A 20,626-nucleotide genomic window follows, 5' to 3' on the forward strand; every position below is an offset into this window, starting at 1 on the left:
AGGCGACAGGATTTCAGCATCACCTAAAGGAAGAACAGCAGTGCCCAGAGATCGTATGTAGTCAAGCATAATCTAGGCTAGGAAAGAGCACATTCCTCCCCCTCTGCCCTCTGACAAAGTCCTCACTGAATTTATCAAATACTTATCGTCTTATTTTTCATGCTTTATACAGCTAATTTTGTCTCCAGGTAATAAATAGGAGGGGAAATGATTTTAAATTACTGCAAGAACTTATAGAATTTGAACCACCCATTGTGTTGTTGTATAATCCACTCTATAATCCTGTATTAAAAAACACACACACAGAAGATTAAGCAAGTGGGACTTCCTTACCAGTCTCCTTTGGTTGATAATCTGTAGTTATGGCTCAGTAGTTCAGTGCAGCTTTTTTCTACATGTACATTCTCCGCATACTAATGTTAAAAGATCCTTGAGATCCTTAAAAGAGCCACTGCTGGTTAAATTTACATCTGCCTATGAAGAAAAGTGTCTTAGTTCTACATAATAAATAATAATGCATTTAATAAAGAATAGAGTAGCATCTTATATCTGTGAGCAAAATGTGCACACCTGGTCACCTATGATGAACCTGCTCTTGTTGGTGAACGTTGCAGTTGTTTCAAAGGGCTAAATTTGTTTAGTACTGTATTGGGAACCACATTATATATACTTCCTCTCCTGCTAGTGTAAGAATTATAACGTCCCCAATCCTCACAAGGCAGCCTTGATGGTGTTCTCCTGGGGGCAGTTTTTGATTCAGTATCATTCTGGCCACGCATTACATTGGCACTCACTTCGTCCCACTAAAGTCAGTGGGAAGGTGGACATGTATGAAACCCAGACTGTACATATAGAGTAGAGGTATGCAAAATATTTTGAATTAAGCCATTTCAAATCTGAAACATCCTGCTTTGAATGTGAAACAGGCTAGTTCAAGTATTTTGGAAGTGTTTTGCATACAAAACACTTTCAGTCTATTTAGCACTCAAAATAATTGACTTTGCATCTAAAATAGGGCATTTGATACTTAAGACAGCCTTATTCAAAAGGTTTTGCACATCTCTGACACAAAAGATACTTTGAGAGGGGAAGAAACCTACAAGGCAATCCATGTAAAATCAGATAATGAAGTTCATCTGCATTTTCATGGTAGCAGTCTGTCTTTATATCATTCAGTATAAAATGCTTCAAGCAGCTGTCACCCTCTTTACTTAATTCCTGTTTCATTTCTCCCCCTTCTTTTACAACTTCCACCTTTGCTCCCAGTAATTATCTTACTGCCCTTTTTGAACCTAAAACTATTCAGTGTTTTTCCTGGAATGCAAGTGGATGGCTTGCAGTTTTGATAACATCTTCACTTTGTCAGCACTTTGCAGCTACCACTCAGAATGGGAGTCTGGAATGTTGAAAAGTGAAGTCAATAGAGAGGAGGTGAAAATTAGAGCACACGATAGAGTATGTCTGATCTTGTGGTTATAATCTCTTTTTCTAATTATTAAAGCTTCATGTCTTAGCTTGAATCAGAGGAACTCTGATACTTGTTTTACTGTCATTAGATTGAAAAGAGAAGGATTGATAATCAGACTCTATGAACCTATACATCTACTGTTCAAAGAAAATGTATTTGATACTCAGTTGTTGCAGTGACCCTCACAACTCTTTCTTAGCTCTTGTTGCAATTATGGGGAATACCTTTGCTTTGTGCTCAGTGTGGAGGGCTGAAAAAAATACAACCTTTTTCTCTCTATTCCCAATGGCATTTCCATTGTAGTTTGAATTTGTATGGACTATGACTGAATGGGAATCCACTATTCTTAAAGTTTAGTGTTTTTTGCGAGAATTCTTAGAATCCTGCAGACTTTAGGAAATCTATGAGAACTTGGCCAAGGATCCACAGACATAATACACATGTTTTAATTCAATACCTGTCTTGTATACCTACTTCTAGCAACTCTTGGTGAATTAGTCTGGAACTGTAGCTGCAATGGCAGTGAGTTTGGTGCCAGGTGCCATGGGAGCAATCAAGTTCAAAAGTTCATTGAGATGCTTGAATCTCTTATGTGCTTAGGCTGTTTGGCTCCTTGACAAGTAGGAGTTGACAAAGGTTCACCCAGTGTATAGATGAGTCACAACAGGAACAGACACAATATACTCAAGAATATTTAAGTGACCTCTTCCTTTCATAAAGTTTGCCCAGAATGCAACAATAAGGGTGACAAGTGGTACTTTGTGGATGTGCCACATCATTCCTGTGGTAAAATAGTTGAACTTAATTGCACTGTGATCCAATTCAAGGTGCTCGCTATAATGCTCAAAGCCATACATACATACATACATACATACATACATACATACATACAGGTTAAGGTTCAGGGCTAGAAACCAGGAGTCTGTGAGTTCAAGTCCCACCTTAGGCATGAAAGCCAGCTGGGTGACCCTGGGCCAGTCACGCTTTCTCAGCCCAACTCAGTGCAATGTAGACTAGCCTCCTCGTGGTGCATCCCGGGCAACGTGACTTGTCACGGCTAAACAGTCTACACATCTGGCTGCTGGACCTCACAAGGATTTTCCAGCAAGAAAAAGCAGCAGGAAAACTGAACTGCTATGCCATACGATGAAAAAACAACAACTATAGAACTGCTTCCTTCTAGAGTCTGCTCTATGCTTTGAGCACAGTAACCAGATGAGTAATGAGATTTGCTGACAATGTCATTATAGGTACTTTTAATATCCTCAATTCTGCTTTTTTCTTTGGAGGGTCTGTTTCAAGGAATAAACTGCAACTGTAATTGAAGCAAGACCCCCTCCTTTTTATAGTTTTGGTGGGGGTCAAGGCAACTTTTCATGCTGGCTTTTTAGACTTTTATTTTTGACTCATTTTAGTTTTTTCTTGTAAGCTGCCTACTGTGTATCTTATTTTTACTAATAATAACACTGCTTAGCATTGTCTTACCAGAGCTAGAAATAGTTGCTAGGTGTCTTTATTTCCCAAAGGGCTAAATAACCTTTTAAAGGATTGAAATCTGTATGAGTAAAAATAGACCTACCTGAAAACATGTCACTTGCCTACCTCAACCTACCCCAGATCTCTGGAAACTTTTAATTAACAGAATAGTTTAATGCTGTCTGTTGATCCCTCTGTAGTATTTTCACAACATATATTTCTGTAATACATATCACCCAATGTTGTAATTCTGTTCCCACTCCCTATGTCCAGAAATAGGCTGCAAAATTAAGCCTATTCCTAGACAATTGCTTCTTTTATGCAGATTTGTAGAAGGAAATGAAACTACTTCTTCCAAAGAAATTGTTCCGAACTTCAGTTTTACTTGGCCTTTCAGGACCTCATATTAATTACAGTTTTAGTAGGGTATAACCACGTCAACATTTCCTTTGCGTTCTTGGAGTGATATCTATCCATGGATTTATAAACAATTAGACATGAAGCTGAGGCAATTGGGCTGGACATCTCATCCAACCCACTCTCTGTGTTAATGGCTGGTACAATTTTAGACATGTGAACCCTTCCGTAACGTGCTCCGTATGTACTAACAAGAAGCCTCTCATGTTGAAAGGAATCCAGAGTCCCATGAGAATCCCAACATATCCGTAAGTTGCAGAGGCCAAAATAACAGGCATTTTAAACACATTATGATGCACTGAACACATGCCTAACAAAGCAAATATGGAACGTGACTTTGTGTCTGAATATATTGCGATGTATTGCATTAATGGCTTTTATTCCACTAAGTTTTTTAAATGTTATTTCAGAAACTGATGACCCTAATTCAGTCTTTTGCGCCTATCCGGTGGAGGATTGTGTGATGAAATTCACGTACTCAGAACTCACCAATGGAAAGACAAATATCACTGTTCTCAAGGAACCAGGTAGTTATTTATCTGCTTACTTTTCCTTATTGATGTAAAATCTCCAGATTAGCAAGGCAAGGAGAATTTGAAAAAACAAGCTATCTTAGAACGGTACAGGACACAAAAACAGATTTGGACACAGTTTTCATTAGTAAAAAAAATATATGTGGATCAGTTCAACTCCAATTTTTATAGGAAGTGGGTGGTACAATATTGAAGAGAAAGATGGCATTTGGTAGCACAAGGGACATCTGAAAAACACAGACCCACAATACACAAGACAAAATCCAGAAAGTTATTTATTTTAACACTAGCATTTGAAAAGCTGACACCCATACCAGATCATTTGTATTTAGGATGACAAGATAAATTCAAAGGCATATATTCTCAGCATGCTTGTGCTGGTTTCAGGAAGACTTCAGTCTGATTTGGACATAAAATGAAGGCATAGAGCATAGATCAAATATCAGTTAGCAGGGGAAATCTTTAATTAGTTGAGTGTTCTTAGGGCAAAAATTATGGCAAAAACTCTGCTTCGAACTTCATTGTTTAGCCACTGCACACAATTAGTTCAAGCTTTTTGCGTACATATTTGTTAGCAAACTCATTTCCTAGTACTGTATATGGTGCAGAGAATGTCCACACTGGATTTGTGCTTTTTATATGTAGATAAATTATATAAAGAAAAATACAGGTTCTAAATAATCACATTCAGTAGTAGAGTGGCACACAGCACAGTCAATCACTATCTATTTTTACCTACCTAAAATAAATTATTAACACTAACACTACAAATTCAATCTGCATTTTAAATTATTGTTGAATAGGAGTATCTTAGTATATTGTGCCTTTGTTTGGCTTCCAGCCATCAGTTCTAGACAGAGATTGGACTGTAAGGGTAGGTTTATCTAAACTACTGATAAGATGTCAGTCTTTTTCCAGTCAGAGATCCATGCATGTTCAGGGGGGGAAAAAAAGCCCTAAACATAGACTTTTTTTGTTGTCCTCTTCTCCTCTCATTGGAATTATAAGAAGTGCTCCATGAGTTCCTTTTCCCATATTATAGGTTGGGACATTAGAATCTGTATTATTTGGCTAGCACCAAATTCTTTAATTGTTATTTATTTAGTTTTGCTTCAGATGCATCATATGTCTACCATGTAGACATTTCTAAGAGTAAGAATGAAATTTGCAATTCTTTTCACTGGTTCTACAAATCAGCAATTTCCATGTGCCAATCAACTATCAGACTACATAATATTTTACATATAATGAAGTTATTTGCGCCTTTATGGCATTGTTGTCAAAGTTCCATCACTATTATGTTTGATAGCATAGCTCTTCACCCTTATTTTGACACATAGTACCATCAAATTAGTTCGTTATTCTCAGAGATACGATAGGTAAGGTTACTTTAAGATAAACTATGTCATAAAGTTGCACTATGACTTTGAAAATGATTTTTGAGGATGATATTCTTCCACATTTGCCACTTTATATACAATTGGTCTGATAAGGGTTTTCCACATGCCAGTACAGGAAAAGACTGTATTTGTGGCTGCTGTGGTGCTGAGATGGGTTGATGAAATAAGCTTACTCCAGTCTGAAAGCACTACTGCTAAGAAGAAACATTTGGGACAAGATCTGACCAACTGGATAGAAATCCCCACCCAGCCCATATGCTAGCTAGGCTTAAATATAATTATCACCAGATTGAAAAGAATCTAGATAATTCCATGTATAGAATAGCAATTTAAACAGAAACATTGGAGAGAGTCCATTTGTAACTGAATATTCATTTCAGTTACATCTGTGTGAACAGATGTAAAGTTGAATTTCAGGCCAGGAATAAGAAACAAGGAGAAACTATTTTCTCATTTCCATATTCTGAACTTCCAAATATAAACAGTAAAGCTTCCCTTGGGTCAAACTTGATTCATGGTGACTACATATATGTGTCTATCTTGTCTTCTTTGCAATAGCATGGAAGTGTTATATTGTTGCCTTTACTTCATATCTAGTCTACAGCCCTGGGTATTCCTATTCGTTCCCTTCCAAGAACTAACCCAATCTGGTCCTGCTTAGCTTTTTCAATATCAAAGTTGGCTAAGTGCTGCCATCTGCTGTGAGAAATGCTTACATGTAGGCAAAAAAAGCATAGCTTGAGAAATATAGCATTATATGAAATATGTAATATGTTATTAATAGATAGATAGATAAATAAATAATATATAAATAGTGCACCTGGCAAACAAGAATCCTAACACTGAAAAAGTGTTTCCTTTAATACCAGTCCAAGGAATATCCATTTCTGCATTGCTAGAACTTTCAGCCAAATCCGATTTTGTTACATATAGTAACCCTGTAGATATACAGCATGGCACTTATGCTTAATCCAATGCTGGGTTGCTCTTTAAAGTAAAATATGCATATTTAAATCTAGCTGTTCATTCCCAGAGATTTATTTTATGCATATAACCTTCCCTGCAAGGAAATTTTTCTGATACAAGAGTGTGGCCTATATCCATCATTCATGAGCTGTGTGCACATAAACCTTTCAGCAGTGAGATTTCATTTTTTAAGTTAATATGCTGCTCTGATTTGGGGTCATACTGGGGAGCTGCCGATACAAGAGTTTCCCATCTGCTTAATGATGCATGCGCAGCCAGCACTCCACATCAGGCTCAATTATATGAATTCAACTTGCAACACCATCCATGTTAATGAATTATACAAAGGAATCAGGAGTTAATTTGTTAGGAATAGACTTTTACTGCTTAAATCTCAGGTCTACTTTTAGTGGTAAAAAATGGATAATAGCATTTGAAAACAGTTATGTTCAGGTACTTTCCTATTACCTAGATTCATGCAAAGTTCAGGGGTATTTGTTCCATTGCTCCCCCATCCCTTGATGAGGGCTGTTTTGAAGACACTGTCCTTGTCAATAAGAGTGAAGTCTGTTCTCCTTCTTCTCATTAGAGTGTAGTACTGCTCCTGATGCCATGATGATCCTACTGGCTGTAGTAGGCAGCATTGTGCTCCTAGGCGTTGTTCTTTTGGCAATCTGGAAGCTGTTGGTTACTATTCATGACAGACGGGAATTTGCCAAATTCCAAAGTGAGCGTTCCCGGGCAAGATACGAAATGGTAAGTATTAAGTTAGGGAAATAAAGAGGAGCTAGAAAATGCTAAACTGGTTCAGAAATGCAAAAGGATGCTAAGAATTTGGAGACTGGGGAGGTAATAAGGTTTTTGTTCAGGAATGACCCGAAATCAAGAAGTCTACTTCTGGAAACAGGAAAAATGCCTTTAGAAAACATGTGAGGTTTTATTATTCAGGCACTTTTTGAGAATTGTATTTTATATTGCCCTCTTGACATACATAGCAGCTTCTAATTTTGATTGTAGCAACGTTCATCAGTCTATTATCAAGATCTCTTTACCTGGATATAAATAAATTCAGGACAATGTGGAGGAAAGATGGTAGAAGTTAGGGTTGTGTGAATTATTTAAAGAGGTATTTGGCAAAGCAACTGAAGCACCTTTCTGAATCTTTTGCTCAAAATTTTGATGGATTGCATTCTCTCGTATCTTCAGTGCAGCACTTCAAAGTCCCCCCATATCATCTGGGCATATGAGTGCATATAGATAAGACGTTTCCACCAGAATTGTTACTAAAATGAAGCACCTCTGCAAATGCTTCACACAACCAAAATAGTCAGGTAACATTACCATGGTTCCATTCCCTGCTCTGAACAGGAAACTATATTATGCCATCTTGGATAACTCGGTTCTATGTGGAACTAGCTTGAGCAGTATAAAGGAAATTCAATTTCTGAATTACTGGATATTTAGCCATGCTGTATTTCATTGTAGAATCTCAATGCCCTTGTTACTGATTGCTGAGGGTGTTTATGTGACTCCACTTAAGATAGAAAGCAAAATCCTTCCTTAATCTCACAAATATTACAAGCCTTCAATTTACCCCTTATGAAACAATATAAAAATTTCTTCCAGTGCATGCTAGACAACATCAAATAGGACAGTGAGAGGCTGTACGTGAGCAATTTTGTAGATTGGCTACTTTGTGCAAATTTAGTGGCAATAAAGGACAGGACATTAAAGGAGCAAGACTTAAATGTTACAGGAGACCGGTGTGAAAGACTAACAGAATAACCTCACTTTTGTCTTTAGCAGTAAATCATATTTACTGGTGTGAATGTATAGTTTAATCTTACCAAGAAGGCATTCTGTTTCATAATTTTCCTATCCTTTCCTTTTTCTTTTTTTTAAGGCCTCAAACCCTCTTTACCGCAAGCCCATTTCCACACATAGTTTAGACTTCACATTCAACAAGCTCAACAGGACCTATAATGGTACAATTGACTGATGGACTACTCGAGGCTGGGAGAGAAAATGGAATGCTTGATAACTGCTTGGCTTCCTTCTTCAGTACTTGTCAAATGGAAGAGGGAACCCTTGGTGGCTGCACAATCCCTAAAAATGCAACAAACAGCAGGAGAGGGCTTCCATTTGCATGCTAAGGACAATGGCCAGTGGCCAACGTGCTCTTCAGATTTCTAACTCAAAGCCATTCTGATATACTCTGAACCAGGCCTCACTGATTGGGAACTCTTCTGATGGCTTGGAAGTGCCAGCAGATTGAACAGTGCGCCATGTAACAGCTTCATCCATATCTCCTTAGGAGAAGGTATGCAGTCCCAAATTCAGAGGGATATTGTGTTGCTGACAGTTTCTAGGGGGGGAAAAATCTAGCAATGGAGACCTTGGTGGTGAAAACTTTTTTTAGAAAGATCCAGATGTTATGCAGTCTTTAGAATAATTTTTATAAAAAAAATAAAACAATTGCATATACAGATATGCTGTATCATTTAATTATTTATTTCCCCCAAGCACCTGTACTGTGAAGTATCAGATACACTATCTACAAATTCCACAGGACAATTAGGACTTAACATGATCGTAATAAACATTATCTAAATTTAAATTATTGCTATGAAAGAACTTTAACCAACCACAATGTTAAAAAAGCAGAAATAAAACATCAAATAATATGATGAACACAGAAGTGAGCTACCCATTTGTCTAGAGTATCATTTGAGCCAGAACTCAGTAATGTAGTAGCTACAGACTTGAAAATAAAGTAAAAAATTAAAGTGGTCATTACAAATTTTTACTTAGAAGTAGCTTTTGATATATGATCAGTGCACTTCCAAGTAAACATGCATACGATTTAGTGTTACCTTTGAGCTTAGCTGCAATTAATGGAAGCAACAAGTTCATTGTTAATTAGCCTTAATGAACTCCTGATTTCTTGCAGTGACCCAGCTGGGATTTCTTAAAACTACTATTGCATATAGTTCAGAAGGCAGCAGGAATAAAACAAGTGACTTGATGCTATGAATTCTCAGTATGATCCAGAAGATCATAACGGCAATTGCCAGGTTCAGTTTTACTTCAAAATGAAGTAGGATTATAGAGAAGACTGACTCTAATTTTTTTTTGTCCTTTTTATTCCCAGTGAGGTACCTGGTAAGACAAATATGATTATATATTGGGACTTATTAAGTGAGATATGAAGTATCTTTCATTACAATGCTAAATCCACTTCAAATAGGATGAATGTCATTTTTAGCTCCTGGAGGAAAGGTGACAAATAAATACAGAAATCAGTAATAAAAACTAGGGAGATGTAGTCTGGAGCCAATCCTCATTAGGATTAAGATCCAGGTGCAAAATCTGGGTAACCTCTACATAGTGGCCAAGAATTAGAGCATCCTATTTTTCTTTATTGCCATCTGGTCACTATCGGGAACCTTGCAGCCCAGATTCGGTAGTCCTGCCTAACAGTGATTTTAGAAAGTGACCAGACTTTTCTGGTTTTTTAGAAAGTAACCTGACTTTTCAAAGTCTGGTTCCCCATTTGGATTCAAGCAAAATGTCTTAACTTCTAATTCTTGGATTAGTTGTTTTGCTCTCAGCAGGGCTGAGGATAGTTTCTGAAGTTCTACTTTTGAAAGTTCACAGCACACTCCAGTGGACAGTTTTATTCAACAGGTTAGTTTGATGCAAGTTTTTGTACTTTCAAGTCATTTTTTCAGATCTAAGAGGATATGTAATGTGTACTGTAATGTATTTCTTTGCTTACTGAAACTCTATTACACTTTTGGCCAGCAACCCTCAGAGACTGACAAAAACTTCAGGGAACCTATTTAAACGTTGAAAACTTGCATCCCCAAATCAGCAGTCATGCTATTTTAACTTGCTGGAGGCTTGCCAATTTTTCCTGCTTGCAGATTGATGTGGAGGAAGGAGCTAGTTCAACTTCCACAAATCCAAAAAGTATCAGACATTACCTAAACTAAGAGAACGGACTTTCCAGTAGATCTGAAACCCAGCCAAGCGGTAATAAGAGTATACAGATCTACATGTAACCTGCTTGAGTCATATGGGGGTTCATAGGTCATTAAGTAGCACATTTAATTGAATACATTGTAGCTCAAGAGGACACAACTTGTGCCCCGTGGCTGGTTGTGAACTTCAATGCTTTCAGTGTGGCCCTCAAGCCCCCTCCAAAAGTTGCTACCAAGTTGTAATTGTTCTTGTGACCAAAGGAGTATTTATTATACACAGAAGAAATCAGTACATTAACTATAATCAATTAATATTTTAACTACATTTTATTTTTGGATGGATTTCATGCACTTTACTGTCATCCACTATTTGCAGGCCTTGCAATAGCCAACAAAGCAAACCAGCATACTGTAACTGACTCCAGTCAACAGACTGACAGCAGTGATCTAAGCCAACAGAGATGTCCAAACATTTTTCAAAGGCAGCATCAGATATTACAGAGAACAGCAGTCCAGATGAGATATAACACTACTCTATTCTGATAATTCTGGAAACAGAGATAAGAAGACAAAACTTAACTCTGCAAACACATACTTGATGATTAGCCGCCTGATTTTTGCATTAGGTCCTGAATAAAAGCCAGCTTTCAAATTTAATCTTTAGGTCAAGTATAAGACTTTTCTGTGCACATTAATCCTTAATCCTTATTCATTAATCTTTCTATCATCTGTCCAGGAGCATGTCTGGATTTAGCTTCAGTTTCCTTACTCCCATCCAGTCCATTACTGACATCAGGCACGAATTCAGAACTGAAAGAGCTTTTCTTTTTGAGGAGAAAGAGAAATAGAATAACACCGGTATTCTAAAGGCACCAAAACTCTGGAACACTTATGTTAAACAGCACAAGGGACCAGATGGAAGCATTATGAACACCACAGAACAATGGCTTCAAGGCCTATCTGGCAAGACCTTTTGAAATAATTCCCTCAAGGGGGGTGGGGGGAACCTTCCCAGTACTGTTTCTCGGAGTCCAAATGTAAGGAAGCAGTTTTAAAGGCTGCCACTGTTGATGGCTTGGAAAGCTGAGAGGTCCAGACAACAAACAGAACATTCACATTTCTATCTCCCAGTGCAGATCCTTCATTAAGATGACCACAGGAGCATCTATTTTATAACAAAGTCTGAAGCAGAACTTAGTGAGATGTAGGTAATTGGGGTCACCCAAAAATATTGAGATGTACATAAACGTCATCCAAAAATCTCAAAAAATCATGTCCCATTGGAACTTTTTAAAACGTTAACACACTGAAGTGGACCAAGAATCTGCTCTGTATACCTCCTTCACTTTGGATTCTCAGAACTGGTTACTGAAAGGCCCCCAGCTGTGACTGCATCTCATCAGAATTCCTCAAGATGCATTCTGACTGGTAGGCATCTCTTTTTGCTTCTTTATTTATGTGCACTGACCAAACAGGAAATATCCCCAAGGACTGGAAGGCGATAGTTGTGCCTATTCACAAGGAAGGAACAAGAAGGGATCAATCTAATTACAGACAGATTAGTCTTTTGAATAGGCAAACTTTATGCTAGACACCTGAATCAGAAATTACAGGTACCAGCTGCAGAATGGGTGCAGTGGGGCTGCATTCTAGCCGCAGCCTTGTTCAACTTCTATATTAGCGATAAACTAAGCACATTAGAACCACTTGGAACTCCATGCCCCTGAAATTGCTGCATGGAGAACCCAGGTTTATTCTTTCTTATTCTTCGATTTGACACAGAAGAGCACTGAAAGCTATTATGTACTTCTGTGACCTTCTTAAGTTGATCATGAAATCAGAACTCAAAACAATGGTATTTTCCCAGAAGCCTAAACAGCACAAATGGATTGTGGGTGGAAATAGTATACAGGTCTGTTCCTTTAAATACTCGGGAATGACATTTTATGCTAGAGTCCTGGAAAGCTCACTGTGAATACAACAAGGAAACTGTGTCTAAATCCTTGTTGCCCATCAAGAGTTCCTTTTGAACCAGAGGAGGGGAGTACCTGTGGCCCTTAAAACTTTTTGAGGCCAAAACCGTGGCCCAGACTTGATATTCAGCCCAGATCAAGAAAAACCCGGGGCCTCACAAACTAAATTTCTCGGGCCACGCTCTCTCCTTCCAAAAGCATCCCCAACATTAGGCTTGAGACAGGGAGGCCTAGGACTGAATATTGAGCTTGGAAGTTACTAAGGTCCTACTGGCTGAAACTCATTTCCACTGAATTACCCCAAAATTGCCTTCTTTCTGCTGGCTATGATCAAGCCAAAAGGATTATTTATCGAAGGTTGGAGAACATAGAACTTTGAACAAAAATTGGCTCCTTAATACGGAGCTTTGCAATGCTCATTAGTAGGAATATGTGGAAATCTGCAAACTCTCTGAGCACCTTAACTTCCCCCAGTTTAAGGAAATAATCTTTCCAAGGCAGGCATAGTATCTTACTCCCAGCCCTTTCAAGTAGTAGATATAATAAAATCCCTGTATCTCAGTGTATACTGTATGCCTGTGTGATTCTGGAGAGGTTGTTAACTGTCCAGCACGTATTCCTCTAGTGCAATTTTTATAGATAGTCATGAATTTTATTTAGCATCTATCTTCCAGCAATTCTTGGGGAGAAGAGATGCATTTTATATTAAACTTCTTTTATAAGATACCAATCAAGACACAACAAGGAGCATAGGCAAATATTTTCTGGTTGCAACAAAAACACAGCAACAGTTGACTTCACTGAACTAATATCCTTACCTTTTAATTTATTCTTTATTACCATGCACTTTCCTGGGTGGATCGTGACACATTTACCTTGTTTTTCTGATCTGTTGTTTCAGATAATTGTCTACTCTTTGACCACGTATAAATAAATAAAACTGTAATAACACAGAATCTCAGTAACATTTAAAATAGAAGGCTAAGGTGGTAGAACTTCTGAACAGAAAATGACACACATTTATGAAAGAGATACTTTATTTCCCATACTTTACAAATTATATATGAATTTAAGATACTGTTTAAATCAGAATCCTAAAATTATAGAAGGTCATTTAAACATCAAAACCAACTGTTCTGCTCAACTGAAACATGTAAGGACTTTTTACAGAAGAATTTGATGACACGACTGAAGGAGAAAAGGGGCAAGATCCTGCAGCCGGTTAAGACAAGGTTCTTGAGAATTCTGGACCATTTCAGGACAACAAACGTCACGTCTGTACTAATACCTCATTTATGCTGCAAATGTTCCATAAGATCCTTAGCATACATAAATGCAATGTTTTATGTAAGACAATGTACAGATCGTTCCACTTTTCCACACAAAACTATTGATGTATTAATATGTACACATTTAAAATTGATATTGTACAAGACATTCATACATCTTATATTCCAGATAATTATCAACAGAAGAAATATATTTTCTGAATGTAACATGAGGTAGTAAGTTATCTTTACATTAGCAAAGCATTTGCTAAAACATTGCTAAGTGCCTTAATTGTGCTGAAGAGACAGATCTCTCGCCAGCACAAGACTTTCAAGCATGTTCCAGATGTGACTGAAACACCCACTGTCTAGGGAGAATCCTCATATTCTAATACAAAAAACAGTAACTAAGAACTGATAACCAGAACTGCATATGCTGTATGAAAATATATCTTGTTTCCTGACTTCTCTCCATTTTTATGTCGCCTTTCTATTAAGGTGATTTGAATAGAATTCCAAATCACCTTAATAGAAAAACCGACTGCTTGATTTCAGAGTCAAGAAGTGCCACTGCTATTATTTGTGTAACAGCTTCCAAATCTCTCAGTTGCAGCTTTATTTTAACACACAAAAACATTTGGTGGATAAAAATATTACCATTACCTTCTTAATTGTGCTAGCTTCTTGGAGTGGCTTGTTTAGTGGAAGCCAACAGGGCTAAGTTTGTGTACTAACACCAATCCTCTGCAAGTAACTGTCCCAGGCTAATTTCCTATACGCCTCTGCTTCAGCCAGGTGGTCCGATGCAGATAAGATGCCCCGCCCTACGATGATGATGTCTGAATTTCTTTTTCTGATAACTTCTTGTGGACTTAGGTACTTCTGCCCAAGGCTATCACCTGCAAGGAACAACACATATTTTTGCTGTTTTCAGCTGTTTTCATTTTAGTAAAATTTAAAATAATTACAGAAAATGCCGGAAAAGTTATTCCTTCTAGCAATGAATACATCCATCGTCATATTGCTCAAGTACAAGGGAAAGGCACACAGAAAAGAACAATTACTCTAAAGGATCTCTTCTCTCCTAAGGTAATAAAATGCCACAGAGGTTTAACGTAAGTATAAAATAATGCATAAGATGGCAAATAATAATAATAATAACCTCTATTTCTTAAAGTGGTGCTGATAACAAAAGTGTTTTGTACAAGCTGTGGTAAATGGTTCAACAGAAGTTCACCACCGGGAGAAAAATAAATTTCAAGCCAACAATTAGAAAATGAATGAAAAAATAACTGCAAATATCAAACATCCTTACAAAAATCTGTATGTAGCCACATTTTTAATATGTTCAGTTCTGGCTGAAGCTGAAAAAAGCGCACAGCATATGAGAATTTTGTTTACAAAAGTTACAACAAATTCCATTCAAGGAAAGAATAGAACATTTGGAAATTTTACTTTTCAAACATAACTTGACAAAAGAAACAGCTTCATAGCTTTCTCCCCTGCATACACTATCTATCGTATAAAAAAAAAGGATGTTTTGAAATTAACAGAGGAAAGAAAATACCGCTTGATAAGTACGTAAGTTAAAAGCACGAGAGTGGCAACGGAATAATCATCTGAAGATCTGCTTGCTACCCCAGATCATTCTCCGTAGTTCTTGAAAAAGCACAGCCAACAGATGGATGTCCAGTCTCTGCATGAACACATCCAGTACGGGGCTCTTTATCACCTTCCACGGTAACGGAGTCATTATCAGACTGCTCTTACTCTTAGGCAATTTCCCCAACTTTAAAGAAAAACAAAGCCACTCCAACAAAAGTAGACATACCCATAGCAAATAAGCTTTTAATATTTGCTTTTAATTAAAGAAAAAACATTTATATCATAAACATGTGCTCCACATATGAAACCTGTGTCACAGTGGTTGGTTCCCCAATTATGCTCTACTGTAAATAAGCTTACACACACAGATAGCCAAGCTAATTCTTATTCCAGTCAAGGCTACATATTTTACAATATTTTGTACTGTTAGAAATGCCCTATTTATTCTAGATAAGTCACTGCAATTAGAGTGCTCACCTCCAGCTTGCATCTGGACACCTGGAGTTAAGTGAAGAAATTCAGGTTTTTCAATAATTCTGGAGCCAGAAATAAATCCCAGGACAAAATCTGAGTGTTCTTCAGCCATTTTAACCTAGAGAAAATGCAGACACAAGAACTGTCACACAATCAAAGAGAGTATCTGTAGCTCAGGGTTGAAATGTGGAGTGCTTGGTGCTCTCTGAGCTTGGTGCTTGGCACGCTCTGCAAGAAAACAGCCAAGCTCAGAGAGCACCAAGGACTCCACAACTATCACACAATCAGGTAAATTTGCTTTGACGTACTGTAGAATGGAGGAATAAATACTAAGTAGTGGTGCTGTTATAAAAGCAAAGACACACAATCTTAAAAAAAATCAGAGCAGTATTATTATTGACCATATTGACCTGAATATTAACAGATGCCGATCCCTCTATGCACAAAGAGATATTATTTACCTCATAAAGGAAAGGGCATCTCAGTAACAAAACTGCACTAGCTCATAACCATCCTTCATCTCAGAATCCTTTCACGATCCCCTTCCATTCTTACCTACATGCCCCCAGGCTTCCCAGAATTATTCTGGTTTTCACTGTCCACCACTGCTCCTTCTCAAGCAAGGATTTCTCTACTGTACTGAAGTGAAGCTACACTTTCATTCTAAGCAACCTGCTGGAGAATGGGGGGAAAGGCTGGTGCTTTTAGGTACTTGATAGGATTTTATTCTTCAACTTTATTCAAATGAAAGCTCCAACTTACTACAGCTTTAGTATAGTCACCAGTGGCCAGTGACTCGTTGGAGCTCATCTCACCAATCAAGAGACACCCTCGCTGTAAAGGATGCCCTACTTCTTTCAGTCCCTTGATAACTCCAGGGCCAGGAACTGCATGGGCATTAACCATATCTGACCATGATGCTATTTTGAAAACACCACCTGAAAGAAAGAATGGACAAGTTAACAACTGAGCAAATATATGTTACTGAGAAAGCTGCAGAAATGGACCAAAAACCCTCTTTCACCTTTTTATTATTGTGGAAATATTCCCAAGGATCCAAATCAAAAATCCATGTCCCCAAACAGCCCAAACCACACTAGAAAGCTACAGAAGGGTGGTGGCCCTCCTCTGCTTCACCGTACTATTCCACCCTTTGCCATAACTGAGCAGCTGCTGCGTCCAAACTGGGGCATCAGCTCAGAGACTCAGAGATGGACCCCAGTTGGAAAGAACCTGTCTCTCCTGCTGCCTGGACCAAAATGGCCCTGGAGGATTGTGCCATGGGCTGGAGGGGACAGCTCGTGCCCTCTTCAGCCTAAAGCAGCCAAGAGACGCTGGGCTGATCTCAGCATCTAGGAGTCACTTGATTGCATCAACAGCAGAACGATCAGCGAAGAATGGCAGATTATATCCATGGCAAAAACCGTCAGGATAAGGAGGGAAACCCTGCTTTAAAAACAGCAGCTGGAGAACCATTTAAGTCTAACTCTGCTACGGGCTGCAGACCAGATGCAGGCAATGCCATGAAATCTTGGCACAAAAAAAGAGATGAGTGGGGTGTGCCTGTAACTGCCAGTGGGGAAAGGCTCAACGGTTAAGTATGTTTCAATTCTTGTATGAATCGAGAAGTCTGAGAAGTGCAAACTAGGTCAATTCATATTAAAATCTAAGTCAGCCAAGAGTTCTGAGAGCAAGTTCCAACAAATCTAGAGGCTGCTAAGTTAGGTGCTATTCGAACATGCCATTCTAGAATATCAAAGCACTTGTTTTGGTAGTAATGCACCTGCTAGCCTCAACATGAGTTTTGACAGTATTCAGAATAAAATTTGTTTTAAAAGAGGCTCAGGTGGTTTGAAAATAAAAAGCAAATTTGTGCTGAAATACACAGCAATGTTTGAAATTAAAAATACCCCAACAATTTAAATAGCCCTGCCAAGGTTATAGAGTAGCCAGGGAAGTCAAATTTACCTTTGTACTGATGCTTCACTGTATTTCCAATGTCCGCAAACTTTCGGTCTTCAAAAATCAAGAACTCGTGCTGAGCAGCAAGCACACTCAACTCTCCTACTACTTCTTGGGTAAAATCGTCCAGAATATCAATGTGAGTTTTCAAAATACAGATGGATGGTCCCAGAGTGTCAGCTAGCCGGAGCAATTCTTTGGAGTTGTTCACATCAGCAGAAAGGCACAAGTTAGACTGCTTTTTCTCCATGAGCCTGAGAAGTCGAGCAGCCAGAGGATGAGTGCCCGGCAGCTCAGCCCGAGCAGCGTAACTCATTTCTTTGCATACTCTTTTCAAAGGAGCCGTGCCATTTTGCTCAGATGGTTTGAAAATATTTTCTTGAACGAATTTCTCTACTCTTACCGCCACTTCGGAAGTAATCTTCTTCTGCTGTTCAAGGACTTTGAGAATTTGAGACAAGCTGCATACGGAGTGCAGCCGAATGCCATGTTTTTCCAACCTGGCTTTCCCTCCTTGTTCTCTGTCCAGCAGCACAACGGCATCAGTAACCTTCAGTCCTTCTTTCCAAAGGACCTCTGCCGTCTCCAGGACGCTTGAACCACTAGTGACGACATCCTCGATAATCAGGCATGTTTCTCCTGAATTAACTGTGCCCTCCACAAGGCGTTTGGTTCCTTTACGAGCAATAGAAAGGATCCTTTAGACTAATGAACATTTTAAAACCCATTTTGGCTCAAAACCAAAATATTACTGTCATTAATAAATATATATGAACAACACATCAATCATTCAAAAAATCATTCCATGGGCATGCATATTTATTAATCATGGACACATAATTTACATCAAAATTCTCTTTTATACCGAAAGAGAATAAACTATTATCAGCCACATCTCTACTGTCTTGAATATTTATCACTTATACACCTGTCATGAATATTTACTGCTTATATACCAATATGTAAAATTTAAATTAAACTTTATTCTGTTTACCATGATCTTTTGCTTCCTTTCTCCGTATAAGCATTGGAATCTTGTTGGTGGAGCAGATTATTGTAGCCAGTGGCAAAGCTGTGTATGGAACACCACACACAGAGTCATACTTGAGTGCAGCATCTTTGGCTGAACAGAAAAGGAGATCTGCTACCTGAAATAATTGTTTTAAAATGTATTTTATTAGCATACAATAGATCTACCAGAAAGTGAAAGCTTAAAAAGGAGTTTTCCAAATCCTATCACTAGAATCTGATTCCTTTTTTTACCCCATTTGGTGGAAAATGGCAATTATAGACAGACAGACATAGGTAGATTGAAATGTGTACGTTATCCTTCAAAACTTCATCTTCCCGGGGCAATGTAAATGTCTGGTCTTTGCTTCCAGACAGAGCAGTTGCAGGGAATGATCACTTATTCATCAACTTAAACAACTGGATAGTTCTTTTCAGACTGCATTGTATCCACTGTTTCTTCAGCATCATTTAAAACACAATGGAGACTAAAGAGGCAATCACTATTTTATCGAATGTTCAACAAATAATCATCTGAAACATGTCTCCTTTTATTTATTTATATGGGCAAAAATTATTCACCTGGCTTATATAATCTATATATAACTGATATAGTCTTGGCTAAGAGAAATGCTTACAGAGCAAGAAACAAAATTAGAGACTTCTCAGAGCAAACGGGCCTACCCAAGTCTGAAGGATCTAAAAATCCTAAGCACTTCTATGTGGTTGCCCAGACAACAATATGGGTATCTTCATGCAGTCATCCTACATCAATTTTACCTTAAATGACGTCTAATTAGGGCTACCAGACCGGGATGCAAATACCCGGACGATCACTAGACGGCGGCAAAGAGCTGAAGATTGCCACCTCTCTTTGCTCACCCAATGGTCATCCGGAATTTTGCAGCCCCGTGCTGGTAGGCTGAGTTTCATTATTTTTCAATGGAATCTTCAAAGCTATTTTGTTAGCCACTTTAAGCATCCGCTGCCGGTAGAAAGACGGGGTGCGCAACCCCCTGTCCTTTGTGGTACACACGTGAGCGGCTCTTCTGACCAGCAAAGGAATCAGGGCAGCAGAGACGCACCCCTGGGCTCCAGAGCGCGGGAGAACGGCACCCTCGGCAACAGCCCAGGAATTCCCGCGGCCGCTATTGGCTGGCAGGATTCCGCACGCCCCGCCCTCTTTTCTTTCATCCATCTTGGCCTCGCCCCCTTACAACGACCGCTTTACCGCTCACGCCGGTCAAGCCTCGCGGGCGAGGCGGGTACCTTGTTCAGCAGCGCCGGGTGCGACACGATGACGCGGAGGTCGATATAGACAGGGGAGACTAGGCCGCTCTTCAGGACGAACTCCCCGAAGCGCAGAGCTTGAACGCCGTACAGCTCAGACGCCAACGATTCCATCGCGCTCTCGCTTTCCTCGTGCCGCGCGCGAGAGAGGACGGCGCCTGCGCTGCGGACCTTGTCGCCGAACAATGACGAAGAACAGGGAAGGCTGTTCTAGAGCATCCTTGGCCTGGCATGCTGAAGTGGCACGTGACGTCGACCTGGGCAGAAGATTGCAGGCGAGCCCTCTGTCGGCGTGGAGGAGCCAGTTACGGGCATGCCTGGACGGAGACGCGTTGCCCAGCGGGGCTTCGTAAACCAGCCGCGGAATCAAAAGTGTCGCCCCACGTTTAGGTTCACAAATCATAGTTCTTCCCCGGGCACGCCAAGAAAGAGATCGGTGGCATTTGGAAGATGGGCATCATGGTCCATCAGGGAGGATGTTGGACTGGGACTGAAGAGACCTGGGTTCAATTTCCCCTGTCATTGTGTGCTCAGTGATGACTGGCCAATGTCTATCTCATGGCATGTGAGAATAAAAGTCAGGCATGCCTCCATGTATACTGCCTTGAGTGCATCTGTTTTGGTATTCTCTAGCTCAGTATTTCTCAGCGTTGGCAACTTGTGTGGACTTCAGCTCCCAGAATTCCCCAGCCAGCCCACACATCTTCAAGTTGCCAACGTTGAAAAATGCTGCTCTAACCAGCAATTTTAGATACCAGACTTTCCCAACATGGTATCCTCCAATGTCAATTTATTTTACAATG

The 20,626-nt window shown here is 39.2% G+C and overlaps 2 protein-coding genes across 2 annotated transcripts in view; one reads left to right on the top strand and one right to left on the bottom strand.

The window, feature by feature from the left end:
* ITGB5 (integrin subunit beta 5) overlaps positions 1-8,748 on the top strand; it is a 74,218-nt gene extending 65,470 nt beyond the window's left edge. Inside the window, exons 13-15 of the mRNA XM_063288770.1 lie at positions 3,772-3,888; positions 6,850-7,016; positions 8,164-8,748. Of these exons, the coding sequence (XP_063144840.1) occupies positions 3,772-3,888; positions 6,850-7,016; positions 8,164-8,259 (380 nt within the window). The 3' untranslated portion in view covers positions 8,260-8,748. The remainder of the gene's footprint in view (positions 1-3,771; positions 3,889-6,849; positions 7,017-8,163) is intronic.
* Positions 8,749-13,625: 4,877 nt separating this feature from the next.
* Positions 13,626-19,986, bottom strand: UMPS (uridine monophosphate synthetase). The gene is made up of 6 exons (XM_063288771.1): positions 19,803-19,986; positions 18,520-18,673; positions 17,532-18,200; positions 16,326-16,501; positions 15,567-15,681; positions 13,626-14,383 (listed from the first exon to the last, which is right to left on the bottom strand). The coding sequence occupies exons 1-6, from the start codon at positions 19,935-19,937 to the stop codon at positions 14,202-14,204; spliced, it is 1,431 nt and encodes a 476-aa protein (XP_063144841.1). The 5' UTR covers positions 19,938-19,986; the 3' UTR covers positions 13,626-14,201.
* Positions 19,987-20,626: the final 640 nt, after the last annotated feature.

Source organism: Candoia aspera, chromosome 1 (genome assembly GCF_035149785.1).
Source record: "Candoia aspera isolate rCanAsp1 chromosome 1, rCanAsp1.hap2, whole genome shotgun sequence".
NCBI lineage: Eukaryota > Metazoa > Chordata > Lepidosauria > Squamata > Boidae > Candoia > Candoia aspera.